The sequence below is a fragment of the Bombina bombina genome, chromosome 6 (genome assembly GCF_027579735.1).
Source record: "Bombina bombina isolate aBomBom1 chromosome 6, aBomBom1.pri, whole genome shotgun sequence".
NCBI classification, from domain to species: Eukaryota; Metazoa; Chordata; class Amphibia; order Anura; family Bombinatoridae; genus Bombina; species Bombina bombina.
Genome location: NC_069504.1, coordinates 542,883,614 through 542,909,639, shown reverse-complemented (window position 1 = coordinate 542,909,639; position 26,026 = coordinate 542,883,614). Strand labels below are relative to the sequence as shown.

Here is a 26,026-nt window from a genome sequence, read left to right as displayed (position 1 = left end):
TTCTCAGGAGGTGCATTGGTTTTTGCAGCCAGGATCTCCACCCCCAAGGGAGAAGTCAAATTAGTACGTATGGTAGCCAAAATATGGTCAGGAGGTATAACAGGAGTAGGTACAGACTCCTCCTTGGACGGAGGCAGGTAGGAGACCACATAATTAAACCTAGACAAAAATAGCGCTTATCTGGCCTGTCGGGGCGACAAACGTTTTGCTTCAGATAGATAAGTTAAATTCTTGTAGTCAGTAAGAATGAGCACTGGCACGCTAGTACCCTCGAGAAGATGCCTCCATTCCTTGAGTGCCAAAATTATGGCCAGTAATTCCCTGTCGCCAATTTCATAATTGCACTCCGCTGGAGACAATTTCTTAGAGAAGAAACCACACGGATGCAAGGAACCGTCAGGCGTAGGACGTTGAGACAAGAGGGCACCTATACCAGTCTCGGACGCATCGACCTCAAGATCGAAAGGCAGGACAGGGTTAGGATGAGCCAGAACTGAAGCGGCAGCAAAGGCAGTCTTAAGACTATCAAAGGCCTTAATGGCATTAGGTGACCAATGGAGTGGATCACTCTCTTTACGGGTCATGTCTGTGATTTGACCAAGGAAGAAAAGTTTTTAATAAACTTTCTATAGTAATTGGCAAACCCCAAAAAACGTTGAATAGACCGAAGACCAACTGGGCGATGCCACTGCAGATAACTTGTCAGGATCCATGGAGAACCCTGCAACAGAGATAACATAACCAAGGAAGGTTACTGGAGTCTGATGGAACTCACATTTATCGAATTTACAAAACAGGCCGTTCTCACGTAGTCTCTCAAGAACCCGTGTAACATCAGAATGATGAGCCTCAAGTGTGGGTGAGTGTATGAGGATGTCGTCTAAGTACACCACAACACACTGTTGCAACATATCTCGTAGGACATCATTAATAAATTCCTGAAAAACAGCAGGAGCATTACATAGGCCAAAGGGCATTACAAGATACTCATAAAGCCCGCTCCTTGTGTTAAATGCCGTTTTCAATTCGTGGCCCTCCTTAATCCTAATGAGATTGTACGCTCCTCTCAAATCAAGTTTAGTAAAGACCATAGCTCCCTTGAGGCGGTCAAAGAGACCCGTAATAAGCGGAACAGGGTAATCATTCTTAATGGTAAGATGATTAAGACCCCTATAATCGATACATGGTCTTAACTCGCCACCCTTTTTCTTCACAAAGAAGTCAGCCCCTGCAGGAGAGCAGGATTTGCGGATGATCCCCCACAACAGAGCATCGGCAACATACTCCTCCATAGCACAATTCTCTGCAACAGACAGAGGGTACACCTGGCCCCGAGGAGGAATGGCTCCGGGTTGCAGGTCTATGGCACAATCGTAAGACCGGTGAGGAGGCAACGTACTGGCACGCACCTTTTCAAACACGTCTAGGAACTCTCGGTACTCTTCTGGCAATTGAGATACCGAAGAAGTGCACAAGACTTTAACTGGTTTCCGAAGACAAGTGGAAAAACATTGCGAGGACCACGACAAAATTTCGGACCTGCGCCAGTCGAGACTGGGATTGTGCTTTTGGAGCCAGGGATAACCCAGAACAACCGAAAAATGCGGAGAGTTTATCACCTGGAACTGGAGGGTTTCAAAATGGAGAGCCCCAACAGCCATGGACAACGGAGCAGTTTCGTGAGTAACGAGTGCGGGCTGAAGGGGCCTGCCATCAATGGCCTCAATAGCAAGCGGAACGGACTGAGGCAAAACAGGAATGGAGTGCTTTGATACTAAAGCACTGTCAATGAAATAGCCCGCAGCACTGGAGTCAACAAGAGCCTGAGTGACTATGGAGGAGTCCACCCAGGAAAGGACAACCGTGACCAAAGGTTTCTCCTTAAGCGGTTCTGGGGACGAGGATAAACCACCCAAAGTCTGCCCCTGACAGGACCTTAGGTGTGAGCGTTTCCCGGCCGTGTAGGACAAGACTTCAAAAGGTGGCCCTGTAACCCACAATAGAGGCAGAGCCCCTCCCTCCTCCTAAAGGCCCTCTCCGCCGCGGAGAGACGCGTGAATCCCAGCTGCATCGGCTCAGCAGTACCTGGTGACTCGGGACCAGGAGGCATGGGAGGAGAGGGAGGCATGGATGGGAATGAACAAGTAGGAGACAACGGAACAGGAGGCTTCAGCAAGCGCTCCTTGAAAGAGGGCCTCTCTCTGAGTCTGATGTCAATTAGATTAAAAAAGACACCAATGTCTCGAGATCTTCTGGTAAATCTCTGGCAGCAACTTCGTCTTTAATCGCATCAGAGAGCCCATGAAAGAAGGCGTCAAACAAGGGCTTCATTGTTCCAACCTACCTCTGCGGCAAGCGTACGGAACTCAATAGCATACTGAGCAACAGATCTTGTACCTTGCTGAATGGACATGAGTCGTTTAGCAGCAGAGGAGGAGCGAGCCGGAACATCAAATACCCTTCGAAAGGAGGCCACAAATTCAGAGTAATTTGAAATCACAGGTTTATTAGTCTCCCACAAGGGATTAGCCCAGGCAAGAGCTGTGTCAGAGAGTAACGAGATGAGAAATCCCACCTTAGCTCTGTCAGAGGGAAAAGCCTGAGGTAACATCTCAAAGTAAATGCCCACCTGGCTCAAAAACCCTCTGCACTGAATAGGATTACCTCCATATCGCTGATGTAGAGGTGCAGAACCGGACATGCTCCTGGTAGGCATAGGTGCAGCAGTGGAAACAGGAGCAGCCATAACTTGCGGGACACTTTGGTCCAAATGTGCAGTGCGAGTCAGCAGGGTTTGCAGGACTAGTGCAAATTGATCCAAGCGGTGATCCTGTTCATCCATCCTGGAAATGATGGCAGGTAAAGGTGGATTATTAGCACCTTCAGGATTCATGGCCTTTGCGTAATGTCAGGGTGCCAGGAATCAGACTGAGACAAGTGCAAAAATAATCACACCTTTATTAATAGCAAAAAATAATAAAAAGTCCACAAGTCAAATAACAAGCCAGGAGTCAAAACCAGAGCTGGTAGTCAGACGAGCCGAGTCAGGAGCCAAAGCGAATAGTCAGACGAGCCGGAATCAGGAACAAGGAAAACAGCAGAGTCAGGAACAAGCCAGGGATCAGGAACCAGGAAGGACGTCAGGCAGCCAGGTAATACACTTTCACAAACAGGACTGAGACAACGCAAAGGCAAAGCATACTGAACAGAGGCCCTTTAAATAATTAGTGATGACATCAGAATTCTGAGACTGCATCCTGTCTCACAGGGATGATGCACACCAGTCTGGCGATAAAAGGAAGTGCAGGAAATGAGCAGCATCCCCCACAATGCACCATAATCAGGAAGAGAGGTGAGTAAAATGGCTGCCAGCAGCACATGGCAAACAACAGGGAAAAAACCCTGACATGTATGCAAAGAAGACCAAGTTGCTGTTTTGCAAATCTGATCAACCGAAGCTTCATTCTTAGAAGCCCAAGAAGTGGCGACAGATCTAGTAGAATGAGCTGTAATTCTCTGAGGCTGAGACTGTCCCGCTTCTAAATAAGCCTTGTGAATCAAAAGCTTTAACCAAGATGCCAAAGAAATGGCAGAGGCTTTCTGTCCTTTCCTAGAACCAGAAAAAAACAACAAATAGACTAGAAGTGTTCCTGAAATCTTTAGTAGCTTCGACATAATATATCAAAGCTCTTACAACATCCAAAGAATGTAAAGATCTTTCAAGAGTATTCTTGGGATTAGGACACAAGGAAGGAACAACAATTTCCCTACTAATGTTGTGAGAATTCACAACCTTAGGAAGAAATTTTAATGAAGTACGCAAAACAGCCTTATTCTGATGGAAAATCAGAAAAGGAGACTCACAAGAGAGAGCAGACAATTCAGAAACTCTTTTAGCTGAAGAGATAGCCAAAAGAAACAACACATTCCAAGAAAATAGTTTAATATCCAAAGAATGCATAGGCTAAAAAGGTGGAGCCTGCAAAGCCTTCAAAACCAAATTAAGACTCCAAGGAGGAGAGATTTAACAACAGGCTTTATTCGAACCAAAGCCTGAACAAAACAGTGAATATCAGGAAGTTTAGCAATCTTTCTATGAAGAAAGAGATTTGTCCCTTCAAGGTACATGCAGACAAACCTTTATCCAAACCATCCTGAAGAAACTGTAAAATTCTAGGAATCCTAAAAGAATGCCAAAAGAATTTATGAGAAAAACACCATGAAATATAGGTTTTCCAAACCCGATAATAAATCTTCCTTGAAACAGACTTACGAGCCTGTAGCATAGTATTAATTACTGAGTCAGAGAAACCTCTATGACTAAGCACTAAGCATTCAATTTCCATACCTTCAAATTTAGCGATTTGAGATCCTGATGGAAAAACGGCCCATGAGACAGAAGGTCCGGCCTTAAAGTGAAAAAAAATGGCAACTGGACATCCGGACAAGATCCGCATACCAAAACCTGTGAGGCCATGCTGGTGCTATCAGAAACACATGCAATTGTTCCAATATGATCTTTGAGATCACCCTTGGAAGAAGAACTAGAGGCGGAAAAATGTAAGCAAGTTGGTAAAACCAAGGAACTGCTGACGCATCCACCATCTCCGCCTGAGGATCCCTGGACCTGGAAAGGTACCTGGGAAGCTTCTTGTTTAGATGGGAAGCCATGAGATCTATTTCGGGGAGACCCCACATCTGTACGATCTGACAAAATACATCTGGATGGAGAGACCACTCCCCTGAATGTAAGGACTGACGACTGAGATAATCCGCTTCCCAATTGTCTATACCTGGGATATGAATAGCAGAATTTAAACAGGAGTTGGATTCCGTCCAAGAAATTATCTGAGATACTTCTTTCATCTCTAAAGGACTGCGAGTCCCCCCTTGATGATTGACATATGCCACAGTTGTGATATTGTCTGTCTGAAAACAAATGAATAATTCTCTCTTTAATAGCGGCCAAGCTTGAAGAGCCCTGAAAATAGCACAGAGTTCTAAAATATTGATTGGTAACCTCGCCTCTTGAAGATTCCAAACTCCTTGCACTGTCAGAGACCCCCAGACAGCTCCCCAACCTGTGAGACTTGCATCTGTTGAAATCACAGTCCAGGCAGGATGAACAAAAGAGGCCCCTTGAATAATCCGATGATGGACTAACCACCAGGACAGAGAGAGTTGAATGTTGGGATTTAAGTATATGAACTGTGATATCCGAGTATAATCCCTGCACCATTGATACAAAGCTGCAGATGTCTCATATGAAAACGAGCAAAGGGGATTGCGTCCGATGCTGCAGTCATGAGACCTAAAACATCCATGCACATAGCCACTGAAGGGAATGATCGAGACTGAAGGTTTCAACAGGCAGAAACCAATTTAATTTGTCTCTTGTCTGTTAAAGACAGAGTCATGGACACTGAATCTATCTGGAAACCTAAAAAGGTGACCCTTGTCTGAGGAATCAAGGAACTCTTTGGTAAATTTATCCTCCAACCATGTCTTTGAAGAAACAACACAAGTTAATTTGTGTGAGATTATGCTAAATTAAAAGATTGAGCCAGTACCAAGATATCGTCCAAATAAGGAAACACCGCAATACCCTGCTCTCTGATTACAGATAGAAGGGCACAGAGAACCTTCAAAAAGATTCCTGGAGCTGTTGCTAGGCCAAATGGAAGAGCAACAAACTGGTAATGCTCGTCTAGAAAAGAGAATCTCAGAAACTGACAGTGGTCTGGATGAATCGGAATATGAAGCTACGCATCCTGTAAGTTTATTGAGGACATGTAAAGACCTTGATGAACAAAAGGCAGAATAGTCCTTATAGTCACCATCTTGAAAGTTGGGACTCCTACAAAATTATTAAAAAACTTCAGACCCAGAACTGGTCTGAAAGAATTTTCCTTCTTCGGGACAATGAATAGATTTGAATAAAAACCCAGACCCTGTTCCAGAATTGGAACTGGTACATTCATTCCTGAAAGCTCTAGATCTAAAAACACATTTTAGAAGAGCCTGAGCTTTCACAGGATTTGTTGGAACATGAGAGAAAAAATCTTCTCACAGGAGGTCTTATTCTGAAACCTATTTGATACCCCTGAGAGACAATATTCTGAATCTTGATTCTGAATGGAACCTGCTCAAACGTCTTGAAATAATTTCAATCTGCCCCCCACCAGCAGAACTGGATCAAGGGCCACACCTTCGTGCAGTCTTGGGGGCTGGCTTTGGTTTCTTGTAAGGCTTGGAGTTATTCCAACTCGAGGATGGCTTCAAATTGAAGCCAGAGTCTTTAGGGGAAGGAGTGGTTTTCTGTTCTCTATTCTGATGAAAGGAACTAAACCGATTAGAAGCTTTAGATTTGCCTTTAGAATTTTTATCTTGAGGCAAAAAAACTCCATTCCCCCAGTAATAGTGGAAATAATAGAATCCAACTGGGAACCAAACAAATTATTACCCTGGAATGATAGAGATAGTAACCTAGATTTAGATACCATGTCGGCATTCCATGATTTGAGCCATAAAGCTCTTCTAGCTAAAATAGCCAAAGACATAGATTTAACATTAATGTTGATGATATAAAAAATAGCATCACAGATAAAATAATTAGCATGTTGATGCAAACGAACAATGCTATGCAAATCAGAGTCTTTTTCCGTTGTGCTAAGCTATCCAACCAAAAAGTTGATGTAGCTGCAACATGAGCCATAGAAATGGCAGGTCTGAGCATATAGCCAGAATGCAAATAAGCTTTCCTTAGATAAGATTCAATCTTCTTATCCAAAGGATCCTTAAAAGAGGTACTATCTTCCATAGGAATAGCAGTACGTTTAGCAAGAGTAGAAATAGCCTCATCAACCTTAGGGACTTTTTCCCAAAACTTTAATTTAGTCACTGGCAAAGGATACAACTTTTTAAACCTTGAAGAAGGAACAAAAGAAATACCAGGCTTAGACCATTCCTTAGCAATCACATCAGAAAAAGCATCAGGAAAAACCTCAGGAGTAGTCACAGGAGGTTTATAGACAAAATTTAAACGCTTACTGGATTTATTATCAAGAGGATCAGACTCCTCAATATCCAAAGTTATTAACACTTCTTTTAACAAAGAATGAATATACTCAATCATAAAAAGATAAGATGATTTATCAGTGTCAATGTCTGAAGTAGGATCTTCTGAGTCAGAGAGATCCTCATCAGAGGAGGATATATCAGTATGTTGCCGGTCATTACAAATTTCATCAGTATTATGAAAAGTTTTAAAAGACCGTTTACGTTTATTTGAAGGCGGTATAGCAGCCATAGCCTTCTGTATCGACCTCAGCAATATAATTTTTCATATCAACAGGGATATCATGTACTTTAGATGTTGAAGAAACAACAGATACTGTACTAGCACTAATAGAAACCTTTTCTGCATGCAAAAGCTTATCATGACAACTGTTACATACTACAGCTGGAGATATAATCTCCACTAGCTTACAACAGATACACTTAGCTTTGGTAGAACTGTGTTCAGGCAGCATGGTTCCTACAGCAGCTTCTGAGACAGGATCAGATTGAGACATCTTGTAAAATGTAAAAAAGAAAAAATAACATTAAACAGAAATATCTTATTTCCACATATAGCAGTTTCAGGAATGGGAAAAAATGCAAATGCTAAAATTGGCAAAAAAAGCAAATAGCATAGCCCTCTGAGCATAAAGAAGATAAGGAGCATATAGGAAGTGAGGTAAAATAAAACTATTTTTTTTTTGGCGCCAAGTATGATGTACGATGCAAAAGGAAGTCGAGAAATGTTTTGGCACCAACAAACATCCGGAAATGACGCAACTTGCGTCATAACAAATACAATTTCGCGCCAAACAACCTAGCGTCAACTAAGATGCAGGAAATGACAAACTTGCGTCATGACAGACGCACATTCGCGCCCAAAAAAATTCTAGCGCCAAAAATGACACAATAAATAACAGCATTTTGCGCCCTCACAAGCCTAATTTGCCCGCAAGTTATCCAAGAAAAAACAAGTCAAATTGAAAAAAGACTATACCCCAGGTAAGACAATCTTCCTAAAACATGATTCCCATAATGAAACTGCTGGACTGCAAAGGGAAATACACATAGACCTGACTCATGGCAAATATAAGTAAAATACATATATATATATATATATATATATATATAAAACTTTATATTAATACATAAAGCGCCAAACCATAGCTGAGAGTGTCTTAAATAATGATACATACTTACCGAAAGACACCCATCCACATATAGCAGATAGCCAAACCAGTACTGAAAGCCATCAGCAGAGGTAATGGTATATAAGAGTATATCGTCGATCTGAAAAGGAAGGTAGGAGATGAATCCCTACGACCGATAACAGAGAACCCTTGAAAAGATTTCCTGCAAGGAAAACCATAAAATCAAATAGGCGATACTCTCTTCACATCCCTCTGACAAACACTGTACTCAGAGGCATTGAGCTTTAGAATGCTTAGAAGCGCTTATCACAGAAGAAATCATAAAAATCAAGCACAAAATTACTTCACCACCTCCATAGGAGGCAAAGTTTGTAAAACTGAATTGTGGGTGTGGTGAGCGGTGTATTTATAGGCATTTTGAGGTTTGGGAAACTTTGCCCCTCCTGGTAGGATTGTATATCCCATACGTCACTAGCTCATGGACTCTTGCCAATTACATAAAAGAAATACATACTTATTAAACATATGTGAAGATTAATAATTGTGGATAAAACCATACTGTCACAAAAAAAAGTTACGAACAATTGGTAGCATTCACTTAGAGAAGAAAAAATAATAGACAATACAGTAATAGGTTATTTTTGTTTCTTTAACAAGCAAACAAAAAAACTAAAAATCATAAACTGTTTTTGGCAGTGCCATGTTAATTAAAAATATTCTCTTCAATCTGGTTTTAAGTAGATATTTTAAATGAGATTGCAGTGCTTGTAAATTGTTCTGATACCTTGAGATGGTTGGAAGAAAACTTCAGGTTCAGACTCTTTCAATTCTTCTTTGTGTGGTTTATAACCCAATATAAAATCTTCTTGAAAAACATGAAGCAGTTGTGTGCTTGATCCACACTATTAACAAACAAAAAATATAATTTATGCTTACATTTTAAATTAATTTCTTTCATGGTGGTGAAAGCCCACAACCCATTACTCCTGGGAATTTTATACTCCTGATCACTAGACGAAGGCAAATATCCTAAAACTCCCAGAGCCCTTAAAAAAACCCACCCACCTTATAGGAAACTATTCTGAACAAGATAAAAAAAGAGCAGGAAAAACAGAGGTGCATACTTGAACTGCCGACAGAAAAACAAATCAATATACAGAAAATAAAGAGGGGGTCTCGTGGACTCTCACCACCATGAAAGAGAATCTAGATTTTGGTGAACGAAGGGACCCTGTATCAGCAGATCTCTGCGACAAGGTAACCTCCACTGAGGTGATGAGGACATCCCCACCAGATCCGCAAACCACGTCCTATGCGGCCACGACGGAGCAATCAGAATCACAGATACTCACCCCTGCTTGATGCGAGCCACCACAAGAGGGAGAAGTGGTAATGGAGGAAAAAGATATGAGTCTGAACCTCCAAGGTACTGATAGGTCATCTATCAATCCCACCTGAGGATCCCTCAACCTCAACCCGTACCTGGGTAGTTTGATATTGAGGCGGGATGCCACGAGATCTATCTCCGGTGTCCCCCACTCGCTGCATATGTCTGCAAACCCCTCAGGGTGAAAAGACCACTCCCCTGGGTGAAATGATTGTCTGCTGAGGAAGTCCGCTTCCCAGTTGTCCACACCTGCAATGTGGATTGCTGACAGCATACATTTGTGAGTCTCCGCACACTCTAATATCTGAGATGCTTCTCTCATTGCCAAGGAACTTCTCTTTCCCCCTTGATGGTTGATATAGGCAACTGAGGTTATATTGTCTGATTGGAATCAGATAAACTGGAACAAACAATGAAGAGGCCAAGCCTTTAAGGCATTGAAGATGGCCCGGAGTTCCAAAATATTGATCGGAAGGGAGGACTCCTCCTGAGTCCACAGACCTTGTGCCTTCTTGGCACCCCAAACGTCTCCCCAGCCGGAAAGGCTTGCATCCGTAGTCACAATCTCCCAGGATGATCTTAAAAAGCACGTGCCTTAGGACGGATGATCTGGACAGAGCCATCAGGAGAGCAAGTCTCTCGACAGGCTGTCCAGCACAATCTGTTGAGACAAATCTATATGGTCGCCGTTCCATTGTCTCAGCATGCATAGTTGTAAGGGTCTGAAATGGAATCTGGCAAAAGGAATGATGTCCATGCAGGACACCATGAGTCCGATTACCTCCATACACTGACGGTCTTGAGGAAGCCTGACATGCAGAAGTTAGCTTGCAACGTCTCTGATCTGTGAGGAATATTCTCATGAATATTGAGTATATTATAGTTCCCAGGAAATTCACCCTTGTACTTGGAGTAAGAGAACTCTTTTCCAAGTTTATTCTCCATCCATGTGATCGAAGAAGACTGAGAAGGGACTCTGAATGTTCTTCCTCTAGAAGAAAAGATGGTGCCTGTACCAAGATATCGTTCAGGTAAAGTGCTAATACAATACCTCATGTTCTGGCAACGGCTAGAAGAGCCCCCAGAAACTTTGTAAATATCTTTGGAGCAGTAGCTAGGCCAAATGGTAGAGCTATTAACTGGAAGTGCTTATACAGAAAAGCAAACCTCAGGAACTGAAAATGTTCCCTGTGAATCAGAACGTGAAGGTATGCATCCTTCAGGTCTATTGTGGTCATAAACTGTCCTTCCTGAACCAGAGGAAGGATTGACCGTATTGTCTCCATTCTTGAAAGAGGGAACACTCAGAAACTTGTTTAGGCACTTTAGGTCCAGAAGTCTTCTTTGAAACCACCAAAAGGTTTGAATAAAACCCCAAACCTCTTTCTGCTGTAGGTAACGGGACAATTACTCCTAGAGAGGAGAGATCCCTTATGCAACCTAAGAAGGCAGCCCTCTTTTCTGGTGTTGTTTAAAAACTGGAGAGTAGGAATCTGCCCCTGGGCGGATGAGACTTGAATCCTACCCTGTATCCTTGAGATACAACCTCCAGGACCCAAGGATCCTGTAACCAAGCATCTGAAAAAAGAGAGACAGACAGTCTGCCCCCTACTCGATCGGATCCCGGATCGGGGCCACCCCTTCATGCCGATTTGTTCTCAGCGGACTTCTTAGTCTGATTGGACTTATTCCAGGAGCGAGCAGGCTTCCAATTACTCTTGGACTGCTCAGACTTGGAAGAGGACTGCTGTTGTTGTGACTTGTGAGCAGGAAAGGAACAAAAATTAGACAATTGCTGTCCCTTAGGCCTATTCTTCTTATCTCGCGGTAGAAAGGCACCTTTCCCTCCGGTAACCGTAGAGATAATGGGGTCCAGCCCTGGAGCAAATAAAATCTTCCCCTTGAAGGGAAGAGAAAGGAGTCTGGATTTAGAAGTCATATCCACAGACCAAGACTTCAACCAGAGAGCCCGGTGGGCTAAAACCGCAAAGCCAGCAGCCTTTGCATTTATGCGAATAATCTGCATATTTGCGTCACAGATGAAGGAGTTAGCAATTCTCAGTGCCTTAATTCGCTCCTGAATATCCTTGAGGGGAGTCTCCACCTCAATGAGCTCCGAGTAGATAGCTGCTCCAGCAACCGCTGCTACAGCTACCGCCGGTTGAAATAAAAACCCTATATGTTGAAACATCTTTTTTCTTTCTCCTTTTTTTTTATACATAGGCTCTCTAAAAGAAGAACGATCCTCCAGAGGGATAGTAGTATGCTTAGCCAGTGTGGAAATAGCGCCATCCACCTTCGGGATGAAGCCCCACAGATCTAATTGAGAGTCAGGGACAGGGAATAATATTTAAAAAGTAGACAAGGGGGGGAAAAAGAATTTCCTACTCTTTCCCATGCGCTACTAATAATGTTCCCATCTTGACTGGCACAGGAAAAGTCAGAGGGACCTTCATATCTTCGTAAATTCTGTCTAATTTAGGGATCTTAGGCCCCTCAGGGAGTGTAGCCTCTGGGACCTCTAGAGTAGACAGAACCTCCTTTAATAAAAAATGCAGATGCTCAATTTTAAATCTAAAGGAGGGTTCCTCCATTGAAGGAGGTTTAGTAACTGAAGTCTCCGACTCAGAAAGTTCACCTCTGAAGCTACAGAGGTTAACTCATCCTTGGATAGCTGGGATATAGTAGCTAAATCTGACATATATTTAGATGATTTTAGGTCAGGAGAACTAGGTTTAACCTTACTCTTGCGTTTGTTAGAGCGAGGTAAGGCACTCAGGGCCGCAAACACAGCCGATTGTAACTGTAAGGTATAGTCCGCTGGAAAAAAGCCCTCTCCAGATGGAGGATTAGTTGAGCCGTGGGGAACTGCATGTGGAGCGGGTAATGTAGAGAGGGTAGTAATTTCTTGGGACCCAGATTCCTGAGAAGTAGACGGCTCAGAAGGGCTAATAGCGCTATGAGTATTAGCAGGCTTATCTCCATTCTTAGACTTTAGAACAGTGTTTAGGCAAATGGAACAAAATTGAGCAGGCGGGCAAACCACAGCCTCCTAACAATATAAACAGGAATTATTATTCAGTACAGAAGGAGCGGAACCTTCTAATGTAGTATCAGAGTCCTACATAGCTTTGTATATACCCACAGAAGGACAATCAATCAAAAAGAAACGCTTTTATTTGAAAAATGGCACCTTAATACAGTACTCCCAATGGCTGGGGCACTCACCACCTCCTACACCCAGACAGCTAACAGTGAAAACGCTTTCCTCAGGAGTGATGTCTGCAGCAGGATCCGTAAGACAGTACTTCCCCTGCTATGAAAAAGGGCGCCAAGCTATTATAAGCTGCCCAACACTTGAAAATGAAAGTAAAACCTGTTTGTTCCAAGCCAAAAACACACAGCCTATGAGCCTAAAAAAAACCTCTCACATTAAGCAGATATAAATCCCCAAACTGTTCAAATAATCTCCCTGAAGGAGATATTAACCCTTGATCCTATCAAGGTATAAAGGAGCCACACTGTGACCCTGTATAGTGTTTTTTTTATTTAAATGTATATATAAAAAATAGTATTACCCTCCAAGATCAATGCTGTGGAACAGGCACAGCCTCTAAAGTCTGACAGTGTTGCAGCAGTGCTTCTGACATGGACTTGAGCGTGTAACGGCAAGCAGTTACTGGACAGATAGCTCAGCATGCTAAGGCACTGTGGCTAAGCTCTGTAGCAACCCAAGGGTTACAGGTTCGATCCCCGGCGAGATCCACTCAGCCTTTCATCCTTCCAAGGTCGCTTAAATGATCAGCGCCTTGAGACACTTACGGGTGATTAGCCGCGCTTTACAAGTACCCATTTCTTTTATTAGTGTTTGTTTGTTGTCCTCTAAGGTGTTATTTCGTATCACTCTGTCGAATTGTGCTTTTGAAATCGCACGTAAAAGGGCTGGCAGATGGTAGCTCTTGCCATAAAGAATTGAGTTTCTGTCAGTTTGTTTTCTGTACAAAATGGTACCCAATTTCTGGTCACACTTGAAGATCCTAATATCCAGAAAATCAATCTGTTCTTTGTTATATTGGATTTTGAATTTTAGGGGACTAGGTAGAGCATTTAGTTTAGCAAACCAATTTAACAGTGATGTTTAATCTCCACGCCAAATTAATAAAACATCATCTATGTAGCGAAAGTAAGATAGTACTTCTGTTGTATCCAAAAGACATGTATTTTGTATACAAAAAAAGTTAGCATAGCATGGTGCTACTTTTGAGCCCATGACAGTCCCTGCTATTTGTAAGCAGTATTTATTTTCAAATTTGAAATAGTTTAGATTTAGGTATAAATGTAGAAGTTCGCCAATTACATCTGGTGGCGGTCCAATGTATGGGTATCTTAGTAATTGGGCCTGCGCAGCAGCTAGTCCCTCTTGCTGTGGTATGCAGGTTAGAGACTATTAACATCTAAGGTGACGAGAATATCCTGTGGAGTGATATCTTGTAAGGTATTTCATTTAGAGATTAAATGTCCAGAGTCACGTATGTTAGATGGCATGTGTAGGACTAATGGTTGTAGAATGGAATCTACATACTGTGCTATTGGCTGTAGCAGTGAGCGCCTAGCATATCCTAGAATTCTAATATGATAAGGCTGTTTTCGCAAAGGGAGGATTTCCCCGCAATGTAACTCTTTGCTTTACCAGACATTATAGCCTCCTATCCAAATTCTCTGCAGATCTAATCCACTATTACTGGTGTTATTTGTTTCTCAAAATCACAGTCGTTTGGCTATTATGTTATTTATATGGTTTATCTCTATTGGTACACTAACACCTTAGATATTGACAATATGTTGTCAGCACATATTAAGTCACCCTATTTTTTTCTTTCGTTTTACAACTTGTAAATTTGTGTATTCACATCACCATGGTGATGCTAGGCTAAGATCACATTTAAGACGATACCGGAAGTGTTTGGTTTTCAAACCGCTACGGTTCACAAACGTACAGAGGGGTATGTTCAATGTTTTTTGTTTGTTACTTGATTATTATTTGCATATTTTATTGTACATGTTATACATAGCATTTGTTTAATTCACTTTGCACTGTCTGAAGAAGGGGTTCACGATCCAGAAACGTCACAGGACTGTTCTAAAAATAAAGATTTTTTTGCTTTGCTTCAAAATCCAGTGAGTGTCGCTTTCCATGTATAACTATCGTGGGGTATTTGTTTGGATATTTTACAATTAAGCTGGACACCCTGGTTGCTGATTGGAAAGTGAGTGTGCCTGCCTTTCTTCAATTTTGTTTATATACACATACATATTAATATACTTCCATAACCTTCCAATTTGCCCTTATTACGTAAATAGAATTTTGCAATTTGAATCACATCTGATAAATTTAACTAAAAAGCTGCTAGTATTCCCAGCTAACAGCTGAGTTATAATTATTAATTCCAAATGGTATGACTAAAGAGTGGGACATCAGTTATTTTATTGATAACGAGAATCCCATATATATACATATATATACACATATTTATATATGCTAGTATATAACAGCTGAGATATATATTATTAATATATGTTGTCTGAGTGTCATACCTGTACCCAGTTTTTGCATATGTTATTGTAGCCTTGATTTTTGTAGATATGCTATACAATAGTGCAATGTGTACCATGTCCTGGATAACCAGTTGCTGTATTATGATCTTTTCAGTCAGAGACATTTTCCCCCGCAAATGTTTTGTTTTTATTTTAGTTCCTTTAAGGGACTCTAAGGGATTAACTCTGTTTTAATATAAATAATAAGCAACAGCAGTACACTAGCATGTACTATGAGTAAGTAGCACTAAAGGGTGCAAAACGCATCAGACGTTTGCATTTGTGGTAACCCTGCATGTATTTTTTAATCTGTTGAAATAAAATAAATAAATAAAGACTGTTGATTTTTGCTCACTCAAGTGCTGGTTCTACTTTGTGCCTTTTAGAGCAGAGATCTGGCCCTTTAAAGAACTAGCAGATAAACCTTTATGCAAACCATCCTGAAGAAATTGTAAAATTCTAGGAATTCTAAAAGCATGCCAGCTGAGCCCATATTCCACACACTAGGCAATAAAAGCCTTCCAAACCTTGTGATAAATGTTCCTTGTCATATGTTTATGGGCCTGAACCAAAGTTTCAATGTCAGAATCAGAAAAACCGCTCTGCCTTAAAGTTAAAAAAAACTAATACCCAGATGAAAAAATGGACCTTGAGACAGAAGGTTGTGATGCAGAGGTAGAGGCCATGGAGGACAACCAGATATCTGCACCAGATCTGCAAACCAAGTCTTGCGAGGCAAAGCTGGAGCAATACGAATTACTGATGAGACCTCCTGCTTGATCCAGGCTATTACCCTTGGAAATTGAACAAGAGGTGGAAAAATGTAGGCCAGATGAAACAACCCAGGAACTAGAAGAGAATCCACAAACTTTGCCTGAGGATCCCTGGACCTAGCTATCTGGGGAGCTTGTTGTTCCAACAAGAAGTCATGAGATCTGTTTACAAAAGACCACACAGATGTACAATATAACTGAAAACTTCCAGATGAAGAGGACATTCCTCCCAAGGATGGATGGATAGGCAACTAAGAAAGTTTGCTTCCCAATTGCTTACACATGGAATATGTACTGCAGAACTTATAAATGAATTGCTATCTGTCCAATTTAGAATTCAGGAAACATACTTCAGGGAACTGAGAGTTACATCTTGATGATTGAGGTAAGCCAATGCTGTGATATTGTCTGACTGGAAACGCAGATAAATCTTTTCTTTCTAGGGAGGCCAGCAATAAAGGGCCCTAAAAATTGCTCAGAGTTTCAGAATATGGGCAACTACACCTTATAAAGCAACCAAAAAGACTTGCATATGTCGAGTTCACAGTCCAATTTGTATGGACAAAGGATGCCCCCAGAACAATAGACTGATGATTGATCCACTAGGAAAGGGATTGAGTTGTTTTGGCAGCCAAAATAATCCTTTGAGCCTCATGTTCAATCCTTTAAGGCCCCATTTGAAACCAAGCAAAAGAAATAGCATCGGAAGCTGCTATCATCAGTACTAAAACTTCTATACAAAGAGCTACAGAAGGAGAGGGAACTGACTGAAGATTTGCACAGGCTGAGAGTAACTTCACCCTTCTCTCTTCTATCAAAGAAAGTGTCATGGAGACTGAGTCGAATTTTACACCCAGAAAAGTAATCCTGGTCTTAAGGAACAGATAACTTTTAGGAAACTTTACTTTCCAACCATGCTCTTGAAGAAATAAGGAAAGTCTGTTGGAATGAGATACTGCAAAATGTAAAGATGGAGCCTGTACCAAGATATCATCCAGGTAAGGAACCACCAAAACACCCTAAGCTCTTATTGACCAATAAGAGACCCCAGAACCTTTGTAAAGACTATGGGAGCGGTAGCCAGACCAAAAAAAAAGAGCAAAAAACTGAAAATACTTGACTAGGAATGCAAATCTTAGAAACTGATTACGTACCCTGTGAATAGGGATATGAAGATAAACATGATATGAACTATCCTCGTTGAACAAGATGAAGAATAGTCCAAATAATTTCCATCTTGAAAGAAGGAACCCGAGAAACTTGTTTAAAGTTTTCAAATCCAGAACTGGTCTAGAAGTTGCTTCTTTCTTGGGAACAATAAAGAGGTTGTAATAAAATACCTAACCCTGTTCCAAATGCAGAGCTGGATCCATTACTCCCATAGTTCCAGATCTAAAATTGACTGGAAAAATGACATCTCCAAAGACATCTCTGTCTAAACGGTAGCTCTTTGAGGGGAAATTGGGCCTCAAATCAGTCTGAGAATCCTTCTCACAAACACATGGAGCATTTCCATTCCTCACCTTTCTTCTGCAAATGCAAAGACAAGACTAGTTTCCAGTAAGGTGGGATGGATTTTTAAGGGCTCTTGGAGTTATGGGATCTTTGCCTCCTGCTAGTGGTCAGGGGTATTCCCAGGAGTAATCGATTATGGACTCTCACCACCTTTATGAAAGAAATATTAAAAAAAACTTACACAAAATGCAGACAACACATTATGTTACCGATTTGTACAGGCAATGCATTAAACTACTACTTTGTACAGATAATTATATAGTGGCCCTGGGTAATCAAAAAAAACAACATCTACCATAGTGTCAAATAAAACATTACCTGTATAAGGAATAATTAAAAATAATACATCTGGATCCGTTTAGTGTACAAGTACATCTCTAAAGGTAAAATATTGTGACAATAACCAATGCATAAATCCAGTAAAGATAGAAGAGTGCTTCAGTCTTGCATATGAAGGTAGGATATTTAGCAAAACCACATATATGAGAAGCTACCTGGTCAGTTATTGCATCAAGTTCAATTATACATCCAGGTCGTGCGGTAGACTGCTGGCTCACAATATTAAAAACTTCTCCAATAAGTCTCTAAAAGAAAAGAAAGGTAATTATCAATTATAACTTTACTAAATATTGAAAGTTAACACAAATTAAAAGATAAGATTAATGGATATGATACTGGACCTTCAACAGTGTTGGGTGTCAAGGAAATGCCATATGCGATACTAAACTGTCAAGTAGAATAATACTGATTTCCTCTACAACTATTTTGCTTTGGGACATCTTTGGAGTAATAAAGATTTGCATTTATTTGTGGTTGACACTGAAGAGTGCCACTGGCTTTTCTTTTAATCTCAAGAATAAAAAATGAAAAAAAAAACTCTCATAATTAACATACAATACCCACAATAATACTGTACCCTCTCATATCTCTGCCCACGTCTGCAAATATTCTCATAATGGCCCCCTTCAGTCTGGCCAAGACCTTTTCATATTCCCATCTACATACTGTAATTTTTCTAGTAATGCACTATTTATGTGGAATTTTCTGCCATGGTCCATAAAACTCGCCCCAAGCTTTGAGTGTCCTAAAAAAACTATTGTTCAGTAATTCAAACAACCTATACCAACCTATTTCTCTAAATATTTGTCTGCTTGCTACAGGTAAGCACAGTTTATCTTAATGAATTAAAGTAAGGCCCAAATTCCCCACACAAACAAAACTTTTGTGCATCAAGATCTGTTATGTAAAGCCAATATTGACTAAAAAGATTTACACTGTCAACCTAAAATTATGAAAACTAAACTGAAGGGCAGGAGAGAAAGGAAGTTAATTGTGAAGGGAACTTTAACTTAAAGGGACATGAAAACACAATTTTTTTCTTTCATGATTCGGGTAGAGCATGGTATTTTAAACAACTTTTCAATTTACGTTTGTCATCTAATTTGGTTAATTTCTTGGTATCCTTTGTTGAAAATAATACCTAAATGCGTTCAACTACCTCCTAGAAGTGCATTACTGCTTCTTCAACAAAGGATACCAAGAGAATAAAGCAAATGTAATAAAATAAATAAATTAGAAAGTTGTTTAAAATTGTATGCTTAATCTGAATCCTGAAAGAAATTTTTTGGGTTTTATATTTCTTTAGGGCATGTATACATTCTCTAGGTAGGCAGGTAAATGTTTACACAAGATATTTGAAAGTGCCATCACCAAATGGATATTTGCTTGCATAATATCTGAATAGTATACTTGTATGTATGTGTGTATATATCTATGAATATCAATGTTCTCCAAAGAAAATTTTGCCAGTCGGACGGCATTATGAAAGTTCATACCCCACCCCTTGTAGTGTGTGGTTTGCCCACATATAGTAATGGCACTGTGTCCACCATCTCCCCCTACAGCACAGTAGCAGTTCAGCACGCCGCCCTGAACCCCCTACTCCTTCCCATATACGCAACACGTCGGTGTCTTATAAATAAAAAAAAAATACATTTAAAAAATTACATAAATAAAAATATAACTATCAGCTGAGCTTGGCGCACCCTCTAAATCTGCCGCCCTAGGCACAGCCTTTTTTGACCTAGACTATAATACACCCATGAAAAGTTTTCAAAGTGTGAAGTGGGAGCAGTGACACTTCACACTATCCTATAAATCACAAGCAGCAACTGACTTTGGCAAAACATAGAACAGTTTTTAAGAACCGACAATGACACTTGTCATGTTGTGGCACTAAGGTTAAAGTTGCTCAGAGACTGCGTTGAGTTTGTTGTCTTCATCAGTACCTTACTTTTAACCCAGGAGTAGCAAAATGCAAAATGATATGTGAGTGAAGCACTCTTGATTAAGCAGAATCATATCTTGAGAGCTGTGTGTAAACCCTGGATCAAATGTAAAGTCCTCAAATTAGAATTAAAAATAAAACATTACATTTTCTGAAAATAGGAAAAAAACCTTGTAGGAATTTTTGGGGCACTGAAGAGGTTTGAGTAAAAGTCCCTTCCTTGATCTTTTAAGGGAACTGGAGTAATCACCTCCATGTTGCTTAGGCGTTATACAAATTGTAGAAAAGACTTTCTCTTTTCTGGGTTTCTGGTAATGTGTTACAGAATAAACCGTCCCTTTGGAGGTCTGGACCTGAAGCCTATTCTGTACCCCTGATATACAATATCTATGACCTTGGGATCCTGAACTGACAGCTTCCAAACTTCTTGGAACAAGCTTAGTCTGCCCCTTACCAGAGCCATGTCTGTAATAAGGGCTGCACCTTCATGCGGTTTTAAAGTCAGAGGAAGATTTCTTGTGTTGCTTGGATTTATTCCAGACAGGGTTAGGCTTCCAGGTAAGCCTTTTGTGTTTCTGTCTTCTGGGCAGAAAAGGATCACTGATTCTTGTTCTTACAAAATGGATGGAAAAAAAACACCTGGTTTCCCTTTTGGTCTGGACTTTTTGTCCTGAGGTAGAAAGGTACCCTTGCCACATGTTACAGTAGAAATAATGGAGTCCAGACCTGGACCGAATACATTCTTCCATTTAAAAGCTAATGTGAAAAGCCTTGATTTGGAGACCAAGAAAGAAAATTTATGAGGTAGGAATACATTATGTTTTCTTTCTAATGGTAGTGATAGTCCACAAAAACCTATTCTTACACATGGGAAACTATACCCAAGCTGTGGAGTCCACAAAGAATGTAGGGTGGGAGAAGAAAAAAGTCCCTAGTTGCTAGGCACTATCTCAAAGAAAACTTCTCCCAAAAAACGCTGCAGTAAAGGCAAAACAAAATCAGACTGAAAATTGTTAATGTACAAACACACCAATCTGTTCAACCGAACAAAAAGAGAGAGGGCAAAACAAGCCAGAGGTTGCTAGCCCGCTACTAAATAAGCCATAAGATAAGAAATTAATTACCAGAAATTAAGAAACCGGAATGACAATCTATGATTCCTTAGTAGAATATAGATAGAGCCTTAATGGTCTAGACTCTAGCTAAATCCAAATTACAATAGAAGAACTCGAAATGTGAAAGAAGAGAAGAGACAATTTAATGATTTATGTTAGCCGCAGAAATCATAGATAGGAAAAAATGAAAGATCAGCCTTTTCCTGGTGATACCCCAATAAGGGAGATCACATTTAAGAGCAGACAACTCTGAAACTCCTCGAGCAGGAGAAAAGGCAACAAAAACATTGGGTTGCCAAGATAGAAATTAACATAAGGAAGATGCATAGCTCTAAAAAGGAATGCTGCAAAATCGTGATTACCAAATAAAGGCTCCAAAGAGTAAGACAGGAGAGAAAGCCGGATTAAATCCATCCCTAGCTTGAACCAAATATTGGACAGTAGGTAAAAGTGCCTACCATTCATATAACAAAACTAAAACAACTGATATCCGGTCCCTAAGAGCAGCAAGAACCCTTATAAAATCCTACATATCAAAACCGAACAACAAAAACACATTCCACACACAAGTAGAACACCCTTCATACCGAGAGAGAGATCTGGTGCAAGGCCTACGCGCCTGGAAAAGTTTGAGACCTCCCTGGGACAGAATAAAAAAACATAATTTATGTAAGAATTTACCTGATGAATTAATTTTTTTCATATTGGCAAGAGTCCATGAGCTAGTGACGTATGGGATATACATTCCTACCAGGAGGGGCAAAGTTTCCCAAACCTCAAAATGCCTATAAATACACCCCCACCACACCCACAATTCAGTTTAACGAATAGCCAAGAAGTGGGGTGATAAGAAAGGAGCGAAAGCATCAACAAGGAATTGGAATAATTGTGCTTTATACAAAAAAATCATAAACACCATAAAAAGGGTGGGTCTCATGGACTCTTGCCAATATGAAAGAAATGAATTTATAAGGTAAATTCTTACATAAATTATGTTTTCTTTCATGTAATTGGCAAGAGTCCCTGAGCTAGTGACGTATGAGATAGCAAATACCCAAGATGTGGAACTCCAGGCAAGAGTCACTAGAGAGGGAGGGATAAAAATAAAAAGACAGCCAATTCCGCTGAAAAATTAATCCACAATCCATATCAAAAGTTTTAATTTTTATAATGAAAAGAAATTGAATTATAAGCAGAAGAATCAAACTGAAACAGCTGCCTGAAGTACTTTTCTACCAAAAACTGCTTCTGAAGAAGAGAAAACATCAAAATGGTAGAATTTAGTAAAAGTATGCAAAGAAGACCAAGTTGCTGCTTTGCAAATCTGATCAACAGAAGCTTCATTCTTAAAAGCCCAGGAAGTGGAAACTGACCTAGTAGAATGAGCTGTAATCCTTTGAGGCAGGGATTTACCAGACACCAAATAAGCATGATGAATCAAAAGCTTTAACCAAGATGCCAAAGAAATGGCAGAAGCCTTCTGACCTTTCCTAGAACCAGAAAAGATAACAAATAGACTAGAAGTCTTTCTGAACTCTTTAGTAGCTTCAACATAATATTTCAAAGCTCTTACCACATCCAAAGAATGTAAAGATCTTTCCAGAGAATTCTTAGGATTAGGACACAACGAAGGGACAACAATTTCTCTACTAATGTTGTTGGAATTCAAAACTTTAGGTAAAAATTTAAATGAAGTCCGCAAAACCGCCTTTTCCTGATGAAAAATCAGAAAAGGAGACTCACAAGAAAGAGCAGATAATTCAGAAACTCTTCTAGCAGAAGAGATGGCCAAAAGGAACAATACTTTCCAAGAAAGTAATTTAATGTCCAGAGAATGCATAGGCTCAAACGGAGGAGCCTGTAAAGCCCTCAAAAACAAATTAAGACTCCAAGGAGGAGAGATTGACTTAATGACTGGCTTGATACGAACCAAAGCCTGTACAAAACAATGAATATCAGGAAGCTTAGCAATTTTTCTACGGAACAGAACAGAAAGAGCAGAGGTTTGTCCTTTCAAGGAACTTGCAGACAAACCCTGATCTAAACCATCCTGAAGAAACTGTAAAATTCTAGGAATTCTAAAAGAATGCCAAGAGAATTTATGAGAAGAACACCATGAAATGTAAGTCTTCCAAACTCGGTAATAAATCTTTCTAGACACAGATTTGCGAGCCTGCAACATAGTATTAATCACTGAATCAGAGAAACCTCTATGACTAAGCACTAAGCGTTCAATTTCCATACCTTCAAAAATGGGCCTTGAGATAGAAGGTCTGGCCTTAACGGAAGTGGCCAAGGTTGGCAACTGGACATCCGAACAAGATCCGCATACCAAAACCTGTGTGGCCATGCTGGAGCCACCAGCAGTACAAACGAACGCTCCATTATGATTTTGGAAATCACTCTTGGAAGAAGAACTAGAGGCGGAAAGATATAAGCAGGTTGATAACTCCAAGGAAGTGTCAACGCATCCACTGCTTCCGCCTGAGGATCCCTGGACCTGGACAGATACCTGGGAAGTTTCCTGTTTAGATGAGAAGCCAACAGATCTATTTCTGGAAGCCCCCACATCTGACCAATCTGAAAAACCACATCTGGGTGAAGAGACCACTCTCCCGGATGTAAAGTCTGGCGACTGAGATAATCCGCTTCCCAATTGTCTATACCTGGGATATGGACCGCAGAAATTAGACAGGAGCTGGATTCCGCCCATGCAAGTATCCGAGATACTTCTTTCATAGCTTGAGGACTGTGAGTCCCACCTTGATGATTGACATACGCCACGGTTGTGACATTGTCTGTCTGAAAACAAATAAACGGTTCTCTCTTCAGAAGAGGCCAAAACTGAAGATCTCTGAGAATCACACAGAGTTCAAAATATTGATTGGTAATCTCGCCACTTGAGATTTCCAAACCCCCTGCACTGTCAGAGATCCCCAGACAGCTCCCCAACCTGAAAGACTCGCATCTGTCGTGATCACAGTCCAGGCTGGACGAACAAAAGAGGCCCCTCGAACTAAACGATGGTGATCTAACCACCAAGTCAGAGATAGTCGAACATTGGGATTTAAGGATATTAATTGTGATATCTTTGTATAATCCCTGCACCATTGGTTCAGCATACAAAGCTGAAGAGGTCTCATGTGAAAACGAGCAAAGGGGATCGTGTCCAATGCTGCAGTCATGAGACCTAAAACCTCTATGCACTAGCTACTGAAGGGAATGATTGAGACTGAAGGTTTCGACAAGCTGTAACTAATTTTAGACGTCTCTGAAAGAATTCAGACTGGTCAGAAAGAATTCTCCTTCTTTGGAACAATGAACAGATTTGAATAAAACCCCAGACCCCGTTCCTGAAAAGGAACTGGCACAATTACCTCAGATAACTCCAGATCTGAAACACACTTCAGGAAAGCCTGAGCCTTTACTGGGTTCACTGGAATGCGTGAGAGAAAGAAACTTCTCACAGGAGGTCTTACTTTGAAACCTATTCTGTACCCTTGAGAAACAATGTTCTGAATCCAATGATTTTGGATTGAATTGATCCAAACATCCTTGTAAAATCTTAGTCTGCCCCCTACCAGCTGCGCTGGAATGAGGGCCGAACCTTCATGCGGACTTGGGGGCTGATTGAGATCTTTTAAATGGGTTGGATTTATTCCAGACTGGAGAAGGCTTCCAATTGGAAACCGTTCCCTTAGAGGAAGGGTCAGGTTTCTGTTCCTTATTTTGACGAAAGGAATGAAAACGGTTAGCAGCCTTAAATTTACCCTTAGATTTTTTATCCTGAGGCAAAAAAGCTCCCTTCCCTCCAGTAACAGTTGAAATAATATAATCCAACTGAGAACCAAATAATTTATTACCTTGGAAAGAGAGAGATAACAACGTTGATTTAGAAGTCATATCAGCATTCCAAGATTTAAGCCATAAAGCTCTTCTAGCTAATATAGCTAAAGACATATATCTGACATCAATTCGAATGATATCAAAAATGGCATCACAAATGAAATTATTAGCATGTTTAATTAGCTTAACAATGCTATACACATTATGATCTGGTACGTGTTGTGCTAAAGTTTCCAACCAAAAAGTTGAAGCAGCAGCAACATCAGCCAAAGAAATAGCAGGCCTAAGAAGATGACCTGAACATAAATAAGCCTTCCTTAGATAAGATTCAAGTTTCCTATCTAAAGGATCTTTAAAAGAAGTATTATCTGCCGTAGGGATAGTAGTACGTTTAGCAAGAGTAGAGATGGCCCCATCAACTTTAGGGATCTTTTCCCAAAACTCCAATCTATAAGTCGGCAAAGGATACAGCTTCTTAAACCTTGAAGAAGGAGTAAAAGAATTACCCAGTCTATTCCATTCCCTAGAAATTACATCTGAAATAGCATCAGGAACTGGAAAAACCTCTGGAATAACTACATGAGGTTTAAAAACCGAATTTAAACGTTTACTGGTTTTAATATCAAGAGGACTAGTCTCCTCCATATCTAATGCAATCAACACCTCCTTTAATAAGGAACGAATATACTCCATTTTTAAATAAGTATGAAGATTTGTCAGTGTCAATATCTGAGGCAGAATCTTCTGAACCAGATAGATCCTCATCAGAGATAGATAAATCAGAATGTTCTCGGTCATTTAAAAATTCATCAATTTTATGAGAAGTTTTAAAAGACCTTTTACGTTTATTAGAAGGTGGCATGACAGACAAAGCCTTCTGAATGGAATTAGAAACAAATTCTCTCACATTAACAGGCATATCCTAAGCATTAGATGTTGAAGGAACAACAACAGGTAATGAATTATTACTAATGGAAAACACAATTTATGCTTACCTGATAAATGTATTTCCCTTGTGGTGTATCCAGTCCACGGATCATCCATTACTTGTGGGATATTCTCATTCCCAACAGGAAGTTGCAAGAGGACACCCACAGCAGAGCTGTTATATAGCTCCTCCCCTCACTACCATATCCAGTCATTCGACCGAAAACAAGCAGAGAAAGGAGAAACCATAGGGTGCAGTGGTGACTGTAGTTTAAATTTAAAAATTACCTGCCTTAAAATGACAGGGCGGGCCGTGGACTGGATACACCACAAGAGAAATAAATTTATCAGGTAAGCATAAATTGTGTTTT

General features: G+C 40.4%; 1 protein-coding gene across 2 annotated transcripts in view; it reads right to left on the bottom strand.

Moving 5' to 3' along the window:
• The window catches only part of DMXL2 (Dmx like 2), a 641,271-nt gene that overhangs the window by 308,430 nt on the left and 306,815 nt on the right, over positions 1-26,026 (bottom strand). For both annotated transcript variants that reach the window (XM_053717470.1, XM_053717469.1), the window contains exons 14-15: positions 17,975-18,064; positions 8,995-9,112 (exon numbers count right to left, since the gene is read on the bottom strand). In XM_053717470.1, the coding sequence (XP_053573445.1) occupies positions 8,995-9,112; positions 17,975-18,064 (208 nt within the window). The remainder of the gene's footprint in view (positions 1-8,994; positions 9,113-17,974; positions 18,065-26,026) is intronic.